Below are 17980 nucleotides of genomic sequence, written 5' to 3'. Positions count from 1 at the left end.
TTAACACTCCACCAGGCTGTAAATGAAGGTCTGTGTTTGAGTCCTCAGCTTACAGTAATGTAACCATGCTATTTTCACACCTGAGAAACACCTGGCTAAATGGGCATGAACTTGCTACCAACGCACTGCTGAGGACATGCCTGTCTTTGCTGCTGCTCAGCAGATACAGCTACACACCAGATCCAAAGCTGCACTGCTGCACCCAAAGCTCAGGGCTCAATTCTGCCCCATGGAACAGAAATCCTCACACACACACCATGGCAGGAGCAGAGCCAGGATGCTTCCATATTAATACTCCAGCAAAACCTTGTCAGCGATGAGAGCCAAAATATCTCTGCTCCACACAGAAAGGCATAATCCTGCCAAGTGCTGTGCCCTCTTGAGGCCCTATACATGGCACATATGGGTACTCAGTATCTCAAGTGGGCCATCACATCACAGAGTGGAGCAGGGAGTGATCAAGCACCATCCTGCCATTGCTAAAGATGATTTTTCAACCTTTATTCTTTGTGTCAGTTACTTTACTCCAAAAACTCACATGTGAAGCCAAGAGGACTTAAAATTACTTGGATTGTGAACTACTGCCCCAATTATTGTGAATTGTGTTCCTAATTATGAAATTTTATTTTAAAGCACTTATAACTATGCATGACAGCAAGTGCACCATATCCTTTCACTCCTCTGAAGTGCCGCTAATGGGTAATGTGCTACTTCACTTTCTGTTCACTTCAACAGATTTATTTTCAGAGCGAATCCTGTGTGAATTTCTCCTGAACCAAACTCTTTCCCTGCTGAGAATATATAATCCTACTGTCTTGTTAGAGCAAAAATCATGTATAAGACTTCATTCAAAACAAATCCCCTGCCAAACCATTTCTTCCTTTTCATTTGGACGGTTATCCTTCTGATAACTTATAGGGAAAAAAGTTCTTCCACTGCCTAGTTCAACCTTGCAAAGAGGACAGTATCAATTTGACAGCAGCATAAACAAACTGATTCTCGATCTTAGTAGTGCTATGACAGATTGTGCATTTTTTTTTTCAATGCACATGGACAAAAATAAAAAGCCATACCGCAGCAGGCTGGTGGAAAAAAAACCTTGAAATATATACTTTGTTATAGTTCACGCTGGTTGTAGAAAATTTCCCTATACGAAGAAGACGTTTTCAGTTGCAGCAATATCTTAAGTCTCCCTTTACTTATACACTGCACTCAAATATATTGCATCTGCTGTCATTAGTCATTACTACACCTATTGTCTGTAATGGGACGCCTTCCTCAGCTTGGGAAGCTTAAAATATAAGTGATTTTCCTGGAAACTGTTTCTCTGTAGTATCGTTTGATCTGTTGTAGTTAAAAAGCCATGTCGTTGGTTGCATTATAAATTCCATTTTACAGTCTTCTTTTTTAATATAAATTAATTGTAGCTTTCCTCTAGGCTTAATGCTGGTACAAAGGATTTTGGCTGATGAGCAAATCTTTTCCACAGACAAGAATAAAATTCCATCATTTTAAAATAACGGTGTCATAAAAAGCTCAAAGGAACAAACTTGCTTAAGTCAGCCGCACAAATGAAAGTTGACAAGTGATTATCTCCTTCTGGGAATTAATTGTTTTCTACATTTGAAGGAAAAAAACCCACTTGTCGTTGACTTTGGAAAGGGCCTGAAGCACGGGCTTTGAAAGTTAACGCTACAAACACCAGTTTAAACAGTTACATATTTAAGCAATTTTTATATCACACAGCTGTCATGACAAAGCACAACAAACTCCCCAAAATACTATTTCTTGCAAAAAGCAGGCAACAAGCATGCTAATAAAAACTAAGCAATGTACTAGTGATGTCTTTGTAGTGTAGGACCTGCAACAGCGAATACATGAATTCCTATCTTCAAAACTTAAGCATGGTACATTGAGTCTCTAGAGCAGAAGACACCTGTGCATGACCAAAAGACGAACTATTACTTGCCCTGTGCCCTGCAGGACGGAAGCAATTTAAATGGTTTCTGCTGGTTATTTTCCCCTTTTTTTTCTATCAGATCAAAGAATGAGATCTTTTTTTGCCAGCTTCTACTTTGAGAAGACAGTTAAAATTGCATTTGGATCACTCTGCTTCTTACTGGCTACACAGGAATAACATAACACCAGAACCCATTTACAACTATTCCCCTGATTTCTCACATCCTACTTTCCAAGGAAAGGAAATTTAGTCCTCTATACTGGGTTGGAGATGCAGTGCAATTTGAATGGGGGTTCCATTAGATAGATGAACACTACTATGCACGGAGGTAGATACAGTCTCTGTTATGTACAACTTGCCCCTGGAAACAGGAGGGTGGGCTGCTGGTAATCACAATTTGTTTCCTAGGCCACAGAACAGGGAACAATTATTACTTTTTAGTCTGATCACATCATCTTAGGTCACAGCCCATGTCCATATAAAGTATTAAATGTTATCAGAGTGTTTTGAGTTGATAGCTTTAAATATGTCGCATATCAAGACACAACAAATTTTTATGCAGTGCACCTTCCTACCTCAGCAATGGCATATTATTTCACAAATTCTCACACACTCCTACAACAATTTTGGAAATCTGTAGTCCAGTCCTGTGGGTCAATCATACGTATTTTTCCTTTGTGAAGTAATATTTTTATGCTACTTGTTTTTTGGATTAAAATTCACTCTGGGAAACTCTACTTGCTGTAACCATCCTATAATACCATGTGAGACCCATTTACATTAATAAATTCCCTAAGCTCTGAGCTAAAAGACAAAGAAAAGAGGAGAAAGGGCATTCATCTGTTTGTTCTAGATATTGAAATATTGGACCTAGCAGTTTTCAAAGGGTCTCATATTAGACAGCCAACCCAGGCTGAGATGTTACCATTGGTTCAGCTATATGATTTGGATGAGGAGCAACATGTTCCTCAAGGCTCATAAACAAATTTTCGAAGGCATGTATAATATTACCTACAGTTTTGGGCATGATAGCAAGTTCTGCTTGTGTTTTGCTTTTTTTTTTTCTTTTTTTTTTTTTTTCTACCTAGTTGGACAGACTTATCTCACAAGCAAGATACAATCTGCAGTGCTATGATGTTGTATTCTTCTATTCTTTGCCAGGACATAGTGGTTGTGATTTTTAACACTAAAGGGATAACAGTGAGAAACAGGTCACTGAAGCATGAAAGGAAGAAACAGAAGCTGAATGAAAAAAGCAAACAAACAAATGAACAGCAAAAAGAGAGTCTATAATTTCATACGAAAAAAATGAAGATTAGAAATAGCCTCTGCAAAGTGAGAGAAAATTCATACAGCACAGAATACATTTTACGGCCTTATGGACCTCTCTGAATATGTGAACACATCCTTGCAACAATGAACGTCTCTCACAATTAATGTGAAAAATACTGCTTGTAGAACTTGATTTCCCAACTAATACCGTGTTACAGGGCAAGTCTGTTTAGACAACAGTAAAAGAAAAATAACCTAAGTTCCAGGAGAGTGCTAGCGGAGCTGCTTTTTCAATATACATAATTCTGCAAGTAAAATTAGGCAGAGATTTCCAAGAAAGGCTTTTCTTCTCGCTCTTCATCCTGCCTTGTTACTACCAAAACTTTGCTAACTATGGAGGTGATTCCATTCAATACTTCCCATCACACAGCACCTGGCTTACTGGGTCGAGTAATTATTTCTTCCAGTCTGTGTGACAGATAGCAGACAGATAAAGCCAACAGGGCAGAAGACATAATAATCAGATCATTACAGCTGACACTTACTTCATACTCCTCTTTAAATCCATAGCCTTCTGCACATTTCATCTGGGTGATGTGCTGCAGCAAGTCAGCTACACGGATGGCTGGATGAAGCTGTCCGGTCTGGTAGGGCACATCTGCTGGATCTCGTTTCTTGTAGGTATGGGACTGGACCAGGCTGCTTGTGTCACTGCCCATCGTATGGGTTTCATCTAGGAAAAGAGTACCTCATAATGTACTGGTTCATTTCTACTTATAAACAAAAATACAAATCACACAGATTTCTAGAGGAATGGAAGAAATCTGACATCATCAACATTGCTTCTGTCTATGAAGGCTATGTGCCAGAAGATCAGTAAATCCATGGAACAGTTTACACAGGGAAACTGCAAGACTGATTGGAATGAGGCAAATTCCATGGTTCTACAATGGAAGCATTGCATAGCAGTCCGAACTATAATATTGCTTTAAATATCACTGGCTGATTATAATTGAGTTTTAAATTAGGCATTTGGTTCTAAGCTGCACAGAAGTTTCATTCTGAAACTTCATCAAGTCCTATAGAATAAAACAGGACTTGCAGACTTCTTAGATTAGTTAACTGCAATATTTTACACTGCAAATTTAGAGCAAATGTTTGGAGTGAGCAAAATAAAAGGATGCACAAAATGGCTTATGGTTTCATCAAGCTAGGACTGCAATGGAAATGTAGATTTGATACAACGTTTGGAGACAAACTACAAGAGGACAAATGCAAAGGATCATCTGATCAGGAAAAATGTCTTGACTGGTTGCTGAACATGCTTTAGGACCACAGTATATCATGAGCCATCACATTAGGCATGAAATGTTATGTGCCAACTGACATGCAGGCCAACAAACAGGAGAACCCAGTGGGCTGGTTAAAATTTGGATGGAACACATACTCTCCCAACCCTCCACATCTCTTCCATGGGGCAAATGGGCAACTTACCATTGATTGGCACTTTTAAGAAGATACATATCAGGAGAAAAAAAGAGGAGGAGAAAAAGGAAACAGGGCATAAGCAACAGTACTACATTAATAATTACAGGTAATTTTATGTTTGTAATTTAGTCTTTACAGTGTGATTTCCTAAATGAGTCAGATTCTGATCTCAGTTTCACTGTATAAATCAACAGCACTAACACAAAGCTATTTTACTGTGAGTCAGTTCACAAAGATGTAACTGAGATCAAAATGTATACTTTGCAATAAAGGCAGATGTGAATGCACTCTCTACCTAAGGAAGCAAGTCAGTTTCTTCCTATTTAGATGGGAGTTCTTAAGACTAGTTAAGACTTGAGAAAAAAAAAAACCCTCAAATTCTGAGGCCAAAATGTCACTAAAAATACATCTTACTGCTACCCAAATATTAACTTTACATATCTCAAAGAGTGCCTGATTTTTAAATTCAATTGTAGATGTAGGGCTTTGACTTGCCCAAAGTACTCCTCATTGGCTGCACAGTAACCACAGCAAGAGGTTTTTAAATAGAACATATTTATAGATATACATGTAAAAAAACTTTTGTAAAACACAATGAATGATAGGGAAATGCTAAAAATATATTGCCACATTCACAAATTAAATACACCATAGCTGAAAATTACTCATATTTTCTGCATGAGAAGGTCCCAGATTCTCTTTTGCATTCTAAAAATACTACCACATCTCATTAAAGGTGAGATTTTGGTCATAATTATACCACTGGAAATAGGTGTTAAGGTCACAGAGTTCAATGAATCATATTTCAGGAACGATTTCAGAGTTCGTCAGTTCACAGTTTTAACAAGATGTATGAAATCTGGTCCTCATACAGTCAGTATGGAAGATGCATTTAAACCTGAACCAAGCGGAGAACAATTTATGGGCATGAGTATGTACACTACTTTTCATGCTGGTTTGCTAACCTGAATAAATCTAGAGCAAAACAGACTCATCATTCAGTGAGAAAAGCTGACAACTTCTGTCTAATGTGTGATAAAACTACTGCAAAGCACCTTGGGATGCATGGCATGAAACGTGGTATACAAGTGTAGGTACAGTATGTTGCTGTTGAAATGGCACCTGAAAACTACAGAGTGGCTAAGACACAAAAAACAAAAGAAAGTGTACGATCATGATTTTGAGGTGGCTTATTTCCTTTTTAGAAGCAAGTTAGAGAATTTTGCCTTTTTTAATTATCATTATTTTTTTCCTCTCCAAATTAGGTAAGCTCTTGTAACTCAAACTGGTAATAACTAGAACGAATGCAAAGTTACCAGACATCAGATTCTTGTACTAAGAAAGCTGCAGTTTCATCCTTACTAGTTCATTTTCCACAACCTCCTTTGTTTTAATTTTCTTCTCTCCATCTCTTTATTTCTCATAGTTAATTAATTCAGTTTTTCTTTCTTGAGGAGCAATGTTTTAAGTTGCTTTAAAGAAAGCACATTCCTTGGCTTATATTATGAAGTCACAAATATTACAGTTTTTTTGGTTTACTTTTGAGCACTCTAGCATGAGCTTATCAGCATTTCTGCTCTCTGGAAGGGTGAGCTCTTCCAGACAACATGTTCATACAGAATGGGAAGTCTGTCTCTTTTGTTTAAGATCTCCTACAATTTCAATTATTCTACTTCCCACTAACTGATTCCCATAGAGTTATACAACACTTAAAGAATATATTTATTTGCCAATTATATGAACTTATGACATGGAAAGTATCTGCAAACCCAGCACACTATCTTCTCTGGGACAGCACTCTTATTTCTCCAGTTTCAGTAACACATGCAACTGAAACATGACAAACATGACCTACACTCATGTAAATTTAATGTCTGTCATGTAAAGCTTTAATTGAGCTCTCAAATTATCAGAATGAGCATGAAAGTTTTCCCTCAAATATATGAAAATTTCCTCATATCTGAAACTGAGAAGTAAGATTGCTGCCCACTTAAAGAGTACCTCATCAGCGATCATTAATTTTTTTCTTTCCATTTCATGGAGTTCCTAATATGCATGAATTGGACAAAATTTGTGCTATACAGAAATCTGGAAATGGTAAGTGTATTGCAGCCGTTCTAGGGGTTTCTGACTGAGAAAACTGAACTCAACCACTTGCAATACCTGTACTTACCAAGGAGGTCACACTTCTTTGAACTACCCTACAGCCTAAAATAACTTCTTTAAACACTGACAGGTGGCAAGAGCAGGTGTTAGTTGCAACAGAAATACAGCACTTTTGTTAACATCTACAATCTTCAACTGATTCAAACACAGCTAATTTGATTTACCTTAGGTAAAACATTATTCCTATAGAAACACCTTTTGAGAAATAAACCCTGTTTGAATAAGACACCATTCATAATACTTGTTACAGGTAAGGTCACAAAAATATTATATACATGGAAATAACTGGAAGGTTTTTTGAGATGAGAAATCACATGCTGCCGTATTGGACCACAGAATATGTACTGAACTAATTTTACAGACTTATATAAGCAAAGATTTTTTTTTTTTTTAATTTATTTTTCTTCCAGTGTGTGTTTGTCTGATATCTGAACTGTTTACTAAAAGGTTATTTCTTGTGGGGGTGGGGGGAAGAGCTAACAAATATTTTTACTATAACTTTTTGCAAAAGATTGCAAACAAAAGGAAAACCAACCAAAACCACTGAAAGCAAATATAATGGAATAATTCAAACAAGAAATCTCAAAGTTTTTCTCCTGATAACACTTTTCTGCTTGCCCACCCACAAGGTCAGAACATCCACTGGATGAAGTGTTGAATGAATGCTAAAGCACACAGAAAAAAATCTTAGCATCTCAGGCAGTTAAAAGGCACTGCAAATTTCATCTGCATGCAGATTATTACACTGACACAGTCACTACCATTACCTTCTGCCAAATTTATATAATGAATAAATATTCACTGGTTTCTTCTCAAAGTTAACACACTGAAATGCACTTTGCTTAATTTTGTTTTACAGGAACAAATTTTCAAAGATCAAATTCCTATACTTAAAATTCCTCTGTTCTTCATTCTACTTAAGATTGTTTTACTTGAATTTTAAAGAAAGGAATCAGTTAGGAGGTCTTTATTTTTTACCAGTTATTTGAAGAAAAAGGAGCAGAAGAAAATATTTTTGTGGGAAAAATGTCAGTAAAAGGAGTAGAGAGGTTTGACAGTGGAATTTGAACTCTTGCTACAGCGAACTGCTGTATTCCAATCACTTCAAAATATTTCCCTGTTTAGTTTAAAGTTACTATGGGAAAAAAGTGTAAATAAATATAAGACACAATGTGGTCAGTTAGTTCAGCATAGACAATGCAATGGCATTTCATGTTTACTACTTTATTACTGTGTGAAATCCCTCTCTTTCTGATATTGGACAGCAACAGGATTTCCCGAATTCCCTGTGGAAATACTATATACTTTAACTGTATGCTTTTAAAATGTAGTTCTATCATTTTATTTTATTCCTGTGACACCCAATCCACAATAAACTGTATTACTGTAAGTGTCATGTTATCATTTTGCTGTTCAAAATACCAGCTCTCCTCTGAAGCTTCACTTTGATAATCATGTCAGAAACCACGGCATTATGATAAGAAATGATAGCTGGTGGATGGCCAAAACCCTATTTTGTCTGATTTTCTACATCATGAATAGCCTAATTAGGAAAAAAAGGTGTTTTTAAGAAGTGACATCTTCAGTTCTGAGAAAAAAAAAAAGAAGAAAAAAAAGGAAAAAAATGAGGGAAACTATTTCAATTGCTGTGATAATCAAATTCTTTTGTATCACTCCAAATACATGCATAAACATTTCCTCACAAATCCACTCCTTAAAATTATTTCTCTTTTTTCTCCCCTGACTTGCACTGTGACAGTAGAAATCAAGCCTGGTAACTGTCGTTAGTACTTATAGTGTAGACAAGCCTATCCCCCCTCCCTCAAGCATAAAACTACAGCTTTCTGTGTACTTTTGTCTGTGACTTTCTAAATTACTTCAGCAATAACTTCGATAAAAAGAAATGTTCTCACCTAAAATTGCAGTTGGCACAAATGGATCTGTCATACATCATAAGCAGGTCAATGCAGAAAAGGTAAAAAGAGAGAGAACAGTAAATGATTGATAAACGTTCCCGAGTTTTCTTTCAGAAAGCTACTGCAAGCAACTGGTTACCCAGAATATGAATTAAACTTCCATGGCAAGGAGTATAATAACATAATTACATACACTTTTGTAATGAAAAAGTTTACATAGGGTTGAAGCAAATTATAAAAAAAAAAAGGTTACCTGGGTAATAAGAGTTAGGCACTGTCGTGCTCAGTGTATTAGTTTTCATTGTAAATGAAGATGGTGAAGATACAGCTGCAAAAAGAAATGAGGCTAGTTAGAGAGTGCTACGCGGCTATTTAAGCTGAGTGACATGGTGACATGGCACGTGGGCTTGATTTGGTTTTCTGTTGTGCTTGTCACACTGTAATCGGGACACAGGGAAAAGCAGGTGCGTCTAGCAAACAAAATGAATGACTTACAGAATTTGATCAATTCCCTAGAAAGAAATATCGTCAGATACAGCATTTTGATCAGAGATGACAAATATATTTCTTAAATCACAAGACTAGACTGAATACTGGTGCTTCAATAAAGACATTACAGCGACAGCAGGTGCTTTTGACAGAAGCTTTGATCATTAGTAAGTTTACCTAATAATACAGTAAATACTGTAGGTAAACATTCTGCTACAGTTCATTTTTCTCTGTCTTTTACAATTTGTTCAGGCAGGGGGATAATACACAGATTGCATTTATGCTCTGAATATTACTCTTTAAGAATGGCTTTCTCGATATACTGTTGTATATACACAAGTGCTGTCATTGGTGTTTAATAATTTAGCCATTAGTAAAAGGGAAAATGCAAAGAAAAATTAACTTCAGTTAGTTCCCCGGTATCCAGAGATCATGTGAATTACTGTTGTAAGCACAGATACATCCAACAGGAGAGAGTTAATCATAATATTACAGAGGATGCTAATGCAAAGACTCACTAAAAGTTTTTAAACAAAGCTTTTTCAAATTAGACATTAGCTGTGGCAGTTTTGCTTATCTGTACGGCTGAAATTAACTCAGATGAGTAAATAAATGTAAACATATTCTGGATACATATAAGCAAACTAACAGTAATTTAGGAGACAAAAGCAGAGTTGGGGAAGACAGGATCTGCTTGACAAAAAGTACTGAGATGACTCTGCTAGCTTTGATTTATCTTTATTTCGCTGTTGGTATGCAGTTACCTGCCCTTGTTAAAAGGGAGCTATTTGGAAACTGGCTAACTGATGCTGGCAGGTATCATTTATCCTCTAAGTGAATATATCTGAGACTAGTTTCTTTTGATTTTGTCTCCTGAGTTACTAGAAGGACACAAAGCGATTTCTTTTGGAAATGGATGTAGACACCAGCTGAGGTCGAGGTTGAGGCAGCTAATAAAACTGGTGAGATTCAGAACGCTGCCAGGACAGTAAACTTTTATAGGAGGTAGGAATGTATTAAATCTCTTGAGAACAAGGTCTTACAAAAAGATTTTTCCTAAAGACTGTCAAACCAATTTCTTCTAGTGACCACATTTATTATGGAAAGCTTGAACTAAAGGTTCTGGTTCTCAGTTGGTGTCAAATATTGGCCATGAAGAGAATTTCAAATCGGTTTAAGGTGGTTTGCATGAAAAGAGGATGGCCACACAGGAAATAACTGCAGCTTCTTTGGTTGTTGAGACCATTCAACCACACAGTGGAAGACTACACCAAGAGGACAGAAGAGAAAGCCATATCTCTTCATCTCATCACTAAACAAGCAATTTCGTTAACCAAAATGGGATAGTCTCACCAAAAAGGCAAGTCAGATTTTGAAATATCTATTTCAAAGCAATTTCATAATCAACACAATTGCAAATAAACACTGCCAATTCTGAGCCTAAAACTGCTGAAAGAAGTCTCACTTAATAAACTTCAGAGTGTTTGTCAACGTTCTTAAGCACAATATTAAAGAATGGGAGTTGGGCCTTACAGTCTACTAGAACTTGAAACAAAATAGAATCTCTGATAAATTCTGATGATATTCAAAAACACTGGGACAGGAGAAAAACTGAGATTCCTTAGGAACTACAAAAAATTATAATGCTTTGTGAACTTTTTTTCCCATTCTTTCTAACAGTTATATGAAAAACTACTGCAGTCTTGGTCTTTGGTCATTGCCAACACCTGGCAGAAGCAATTCCTTGACTAAACTCTGACTAGGACAATGTATATCCTAAATTTTATTTATTTTGAGGGTAGACCCATGAAGACCAAGGCTTTTAGACTGTCTCTTAAGAAACTGCATAGCTCACAATTCAGTAGATTTTTTCCTTCGAACAAGCAACAGAATCATCTACAATTAGAAATAATATGACAACTGGAATATTACAACTGGAATGTTATGACATTCAAAAATAAGTTTTGTCTAAGTTTGTCTACCAAATTAAAAAAAAAAAAAAAAAAAAGAAAAAAGAAAAATAAGGTGAAGCAGGGGAAGCATTTGAAGGACTTGGGACAGGATGGGGGAGGTAAAATTTTTAACATAATGGAGATTGGAGAAAGGAAAAACTACAGCTGTTTCAGTAATGTATTTGCTCTTCTGCAGAAGAAAAAGTGGACAGAAAGAAGCTCAATTATACTTATTATTTTTAAAGAAATCCTTTCTTGATGTCTGGCTGTCTTGCTCATTCAAATACACCCTGTAATGTGCTGCACAGTGGGAGACTCTGGGTCCCATAGATTTTCCATGGCTGAGTAATGAGGAATATTTTAAAAGCCACTTGCAAAGAGGAAAAAAAAAAAAAAAAAAAAGAAAAAAGAAAGAAAGAAAAGGAAAAACTTACATCTCCCATTTAGATTGTGTGTGTCCATGAAAGAGAAAGCTTCATCACAGTTGGTGCCTTGCTCAGTGTAGCTTTTATCCATTGAATTCACCATCACTGTCATTTCTTGCCGTGTACTGCTCAATGTCTCTTTTCGCTTTTTAGCCAATTTTCTTAAGAAATGAATGTTGAAAAGAGAGAAAAAAACAACAACAAAACTCAGTGAGCAGACACATTCTTCATATTGCTTAAATTAGTATTATCGTTTATAACAACACTGCTAGCATATTCACAATTATTCCTGGTTTTCTCGAAACACCAATTGACTTCACATTCAATCTTTAAAAGTCACACGAAAACAAAGAGTGAGTTGCCAATGTCCTGACTTGCAGTGAACAGCACCTTAATCCTTGGAGAAGACCATTGAGTTCAGAGAGTTCAGAGACTACGTCTGTTTAAATGCATAAATAAAAATGATTGGAGATAAAATTTCACTAGAATTGACAAATCAGTTAAAATTTCCACTCTGAATGTGTATAACCACCTGAAGCTCAGTGTCACTGAGACAACACATAAACACAGCTCACTGCTGCACATCATACTGTATCCTCCTGGTTTGATCCCTTACATACACAAACAAGTTACATTTTTAACTGACTCGCATTTCTGAACACTACTTTTTTGTCCCTCTTGTCTTGATTTCAGTGGGATTAGTCACAAGTGTTAGTTGCTTCTCAGCAGGAGTGATCTGTCAGAGATGACATTTTGATTTTGACAGAATAATAAGGATTCCTTATGTGATGAGACTGCTTTGGACATATATCCTCTTTTCTGTATCTGTCTGTTTCTGCCTATAGTAAAAGCTCACTGCTTCTTCCAGATCTAATTATACTTAGATACCACCACAAAATAACATATCCATGGCAGCTCTCCTTATTTTTCCATCAGGTTCTGTGGAACATCTGTGACCCTGATGATGGATCCCACATCCATTTGGCTTGTTTCCCCAGCCTGTGACTACTTCAGACTAACCTTTTCTCCATGTTCTTGCCTACAGACTTCATTAGTTTTCCACTTCTTTCGAAGTGTAAGTTTTGCACAGAAATGACTACTCCACAAACTTTGATCTTCTCATATCTCAATTCAGTAACTTTTCCTCTGTCAAGAACATACTGAACTAGCTCATATCCACCCACTTGAAAGGTGTTTTAGATACCTGCAACCAGAACTTACAAGAGCTCATCATTTTATCTGTATTTCCTTCCAGTTCTTGAAACCTGCATCAAGCACATCCAACTGGTACTAACTCTCAAAGCTGTTCTTTGATAGCTCTCATCCAGTATGAAAAAATGATCCTCAACACTGACAAAACTTTTATACCAGTGTCACTAGATTTTCAAAGGAGCACATACGTGTTCGCAGCAGTGTATGGGAAGAGGCTTCTACAAAGGTCCCTACAGATAACATACTATTCTGCTTCAAATCACTGCCTGCAGACAAACTTGGGAAAGCACTGACACTGCTGCCCAATATGCTGATTTCCCTCACAGTCTTTCCATGTTCTCCACTTGCCTATTTGTTATTTCTTGCCTTACACCAAGATAATAAGCTATTTGGGTGGGAGTCACAGTTGAGCAGCTATACAGTACCAAGCCCAACAGTATCATAGCCCATAATTAAAGCTCTAAAGTGCTTTGAACCTAAAATCTTGCGCTTAATAAATATAGTAATTGTAAGTTCAGAGCATGGTATTGGGTCACTGCAGACAAAAATATTAAGGCTCACATCTGGTCCTCAATAAACTGATGGATAGTAACTCGATTCATTGGGGCATACTTCCATGACTGAAAGTGATTGAAGAATTCTACCTTAAAAACCTGCTATAGTAACTGGAGTTGTGAACATCATTTATGCTCATCCCATCCTGGAAGGCTCCTGAAATAGTTGGAGCTACCACAAACACACTTTAGACTGACTGACATCAAGAAGGAGTGCTCCAATGACCAGTTGGATGGCAGCCAATTGTAGGACTGTCTTAAGAAAACATTTAGATGTGCAATAAAAATTCATACATGCTTATTATAAGAATTACTGAGTCAACAAGCATCAAAAAGACCACCAAGATTATACATCCACCCACAACCAACTTTTCCCAGTAGTATCATCCCACTAATGATAATACTGAAGTCCTACTTAGAGGCTCTTGTCAAGGTAATAAGCAAGTCACATCCCTCCTATGGATGAGGTTTAACTCCTGATTTTGTCATTCGGAGTATCATTCGTGGACAGAAAAAAATAACTTGCACTAAAAAAGGGTTTTGTTTCTGAATTTTAATTTAGTATAAGGAATTTAAGTTGTCAAGCTTTATACGACCCCTTCTGATCAACAGACTTACAGACGTGTACACTTGATAACAAAACTAGTTTCTTACTACTTCACAGTGTATAAACTCTGAACAGACCTCCCATCTCCCCTCATCCCTAATCATAATAAACAAATTGTATATTGTTCAAAGTAGAATCTGAGCCATGTCTATTTTGAGACCTATCTCCTAATGCCCCCAAAATGTAACAAGTCCATAATAAGGGCAGGTTTATCAAAGTGATAACATGAAAACAGGGAATTTTCTTCACCTACATCCCTTAGTTCAAATGGCAACACATTAAGTCTCCTCATCCAATCCTCTTTATCTGTACGACAGCTACACTAGGACTATTTCTGTCACTTGACAGCTGCTGGTCAAATCCCTTCTGGATTTCTGGGTTGTGCACCAAAGTCCTCAACTGTGGCCAACAACTACAGCGTGGTCAGTAATTATTTTCATTTTATAGCTATGCAGATCATAGCAAAATAGGCTGGACACTTCAGCATCAGAGCAATGCTTCAGGAAACAAGCAGAATCAGTTTTTTCTCAGGAGACTTCCTTTTCTGTCCAGCTGCACAGGGGCACAGCAATATACTGATCAATTTTCCTCTTCAGGGTGGAGTGAGCAGGTTCTCTTTAATCAGTTATTACTCAAATTAGCTATCTAGATACTGCATGCTCAGTGAAGCCAAGATGTGACCTTTCCTTGCCCATTAGTAGACCAAAGAGTACTATCTCTATTCACAGAACTTGTTATCAAGATTAGAAGCTTGGTGCTTCCTCCAACACTTCCAGCATGTGAACAATGTGCTGCTGAACAGGCAACAACTCTGCCTTAGACGTTTTTTAAAGAAAAGTTACTAGGAGAATTCCCTGGGTGTCACAATAGTGATACTGATCCACATCTGAAAATAATATGGTGAAATACATTACACCAGCCATTCAGTGCAACTCTAAAAAAGGACACGTTCTATGAGGTGCACATCTAAAGGCCATGCTTTTGCAGGGAACATCCTTTATTTTACAGTGAAAGTTGTATCCTTCCCAATGAAAGTCAGAGCTTTTGCTTACTACACCAACAATATCAAGATCAGACTTCATAACAAGTTAGATAATTTTCATTAAGAAATTACACTGACATTTTCTCATTTCCTTCATTTTCAGTTTGGTCCCATAATCAAGCCAGAGCAGATTGTTTTTATGACAGTAACAACTGCATAGTTCTTCTCAATCTGAATCTAATTCTAGAAATAGGTCTTGTGGGAAAAGTTCAAATCTGGAACAACTGCAACAGGAAGAGATACCAGCCAGAATTTGTACTGTGAACAAAAACACCCAATGGACTCAGTCAAGTAAACTTTAGCTGCAAGTAACATTTTCTTTACATCTGCAGTTTTCTGATACTGCTTAGTGCTACAGTTTCTGCAATTCTTTGGATCTTCTGATCCCTGGGAGACATCAGCTATACCAGATTTCAGAAACACATAAAACCACAGTACTTCAAATCAACATCAACACTCATGCTCTTACTTTTGAAGGCTTTTTTTTTTTTTTTTTTTTTTTTTGGGGGGGGGGGGAGGGGGGGGTGGTGAGGTGGGGGTGTGGGTGGGAGATGAGAAGTCTTATGGAAATTTTCTGATGTTTCTTTCTTTTTGGAGGAAAAAAAGTGATACAACCATAGGGAAAAATAGAACAGATGGAAGCTCCCATGATGATTACCTAGGACAAAATTCTTTAAGTAAGGAAAACAAAAATGATCAGCCTTTCACCTAAACAGTGTTATTATCACCATATGAGAAACGAGAATATATCATGCCAGTCTCAAAAAAGAGAAATCTTAAAGTCAGAACAATCCTAAGATCAGCTAGGAATGCTGGTAAGTTGATGTAGCAGTAGCAATACAGTAAAGTGCAGAGAAGACAACCATACCAACTTCCCAAAACACCTTATGTGGGTTTTTAGGTATCATTTGCTCTGCTACAAATATTAATAAAATCAGCCTGAGAAAATAATAATCTAAAAGCTTTGCCACAATTGGTTCCCATTTTAACAACTGCCACGAAATTCACAAATTCTGCATCTTCTCCTGTACATTTCCTACCAGTTGAAAGAGTTTCCCTGCAATACTTCTACATGTGTCTAACTCTACACCCTCCAAAAAATCCTCCTCTGTGATTACCTCCCCAGACTATTCCACTACCAATCCAGTAACTGATAAGACACTGCTACATAATCAACCTCTGGCTGGTTCATTTTCCAGCTATTTACCTTTCTCACTTTTTTTCTCTCCTGACAACATAAATAAAAAGCTTTTTGGAGCCTGGATTGTCTTATCTCTGTGTTTCTAAAGCACTGGTCGCAAAGCAAAAGACACAACTGTCAACTGCCACAGTTAGATAAATGTAAAAACAGTAAAAAGAAGTAAAAATAAAGAAAAAGGTAACTGAGACTAATAACCAGAACCAGCTCAAGCTCTAAAAGAAATCTGCCTTCCCTGTTTGTTTAGGAAAAGTGAGAAAAGTAGAATGGCTGCTCTGAAGTTAATGCCTCTTATTTAATGGTGTTTGCTCACAATGTCAGAGGTGGATGTTGGTGGTATGGCAGTAGAGGTTAAACCTTCCCACCAATATTCCATAACATGTTGTTGCCAACTGACAAATGGCAGCAGAGGGGCAGTCTGACACAATGTCGTCTGATATGGAAATGCGCATGAAGCAAAGGGGTGAAACTGAATTCCTTCAAGTGGAAAAAACTGGCACCCAATGACATTCATCGACACTTGCTGAATGTTTATGGACTTCAACTGGTGGGTGTGAGCACAGTGAGGCAGTGGGTGGTGCATTTCTGCAGTACTGACGGCAACAGTGGATCACCTCTGTTTTGCAGATGTTTATGACTGTGACATGCAGGCTCCTGTTCACTGCTGGCAAAAATACACAGTTAACGGTGGTGACTATGTTGAAAAATAGTGTTTTTTAGCTGTATTCTGTTCTACATTTCTTATCAAAACACTAGTGTTCCAAGTGGACTCCTTTGGGGCAGAGGCACAAGTATCAAGCAATTGAAATCCAGTGAGGAAGCAGAAATGGCATGGAATCAGTGATTTTGAAGTTCTGCTCATAGCAAACTTCTGTTGTTAAAATTCAGATTTACATGCTTTGTTTTGAAATGTAGTATGCTCAAGAATGCAATTCCTCAGTGACATTAAACTCTGTACACTCTATCAGACAGGAAATAAAGTTAGGGGAAATATTTATAAAGGCACTAAATTTTGCAGCAAAAACTAGTGAACAGTTAATGAAATGCTTTACAAGTTGTCTCCACTTCAGGGAACTAGCATTTCTATTGGATAACCACACAGAAAGCATTTCTCAAGACAATTTAACCATGAAAGGACAGGCAGGATTCTGCTGAAGTGTTCCTTGTTTACGTTCCCTTCATATATAAGGCTGTACTAAATTATAAAACTATTCTTTGCCTTAAGAAATCCAACCTATATTTTGCAAAGATACATCAGTATGCAGGACTGTTATGGTTTGTGAACATTTGACTACAGTCACAGGTGCATTTGCCTTTTTACTGAACTTAACAAATGGGTGGCTTATTACAGTGTCTTTTAGGTGCTTTCTCTTTGTTTTCATTATCAGTTTTCTGTGTAAGAGCAGGTGGAATGTTATTCATTTCACTTCCATCATGCTCTTACCTTCTCTGATAACAAATTAGGGAAGAACTTTTGAAATAAAATATTGTGATACTGTAGAACCTGGAAATCAGTGTTCCAGATACTACAGTGTTTCATCCCCCCTTTCATTCAGAGTAGCTTTCATTTTTTGCCACAATGACATAGAAGTGCTTTTATGAACATCAACTCCTCCAGCTAGTAGTGGGTGTCAAGATGGCCTCCTACTACTGGCAGGACTGAGAAAGTGGGGTAGTCATTTGACTTGCTGCATGACAA

At 37.1% G+C, this 17980-nt stretch overlaps 1 protein-coding gene across 7 annotated transcripts in view; it reads right to left on the bottom strand.

Annotated features, from left to right (window-relative positions):
• The window catches only part of PTPRM (protein tyrosine phosphatase receptor type M), a 432075-nt gene that overhangs the window by 83507 nt on the left and 330588 nt on the right, over positions 1-17980 (bottom strand). For 4 of the 7 annotated variants that reach the window (XM_015855338.3, XM_015855342.3, XM_085539700.1 and 1 more), the window contains 4 exons: positions 11678-11829; positions 9056-9130; positions 8800-8826; positions 3778-3965 (listed from right to left, as the gene is read on the bottom strand). In XM_015855338.3, the coding sequence (XP_015710824.2) occupies positions 3778-3965; positions 8800-8826; positions 9056-9130; positions 11678-11829 (442 nt within the window). The remainder of the gene's footprint in view (positions 1-3777; positions 3966-8799; positions 8827-9055; positions 9131-11677; positions 11830-17980) is intronic. The other 3 variants (XM_015855340.3, XM_032442648.2, XM_015855345.3) reach the window with 1 other exon arrangement.

The sequence above is a fragment of the Coturnix japonica genome, chromosome 2, assembly GCF_054131305.1.
Source record: "Coturnix japonica strain WE chromosome 2, WE-NBRP24, whole genome shotgun sequence".
Taxonomy (NCBI): Eukaryota; Metazoa; Chordata; class Aves; order Galliformes; family Phasianidae; genus Coturnix; species Coturnix japonica.
Note: the sequence above shows the minus strand (reverse complement) of the source record. Positions and strands in the feature narration are given on the sequence as shown.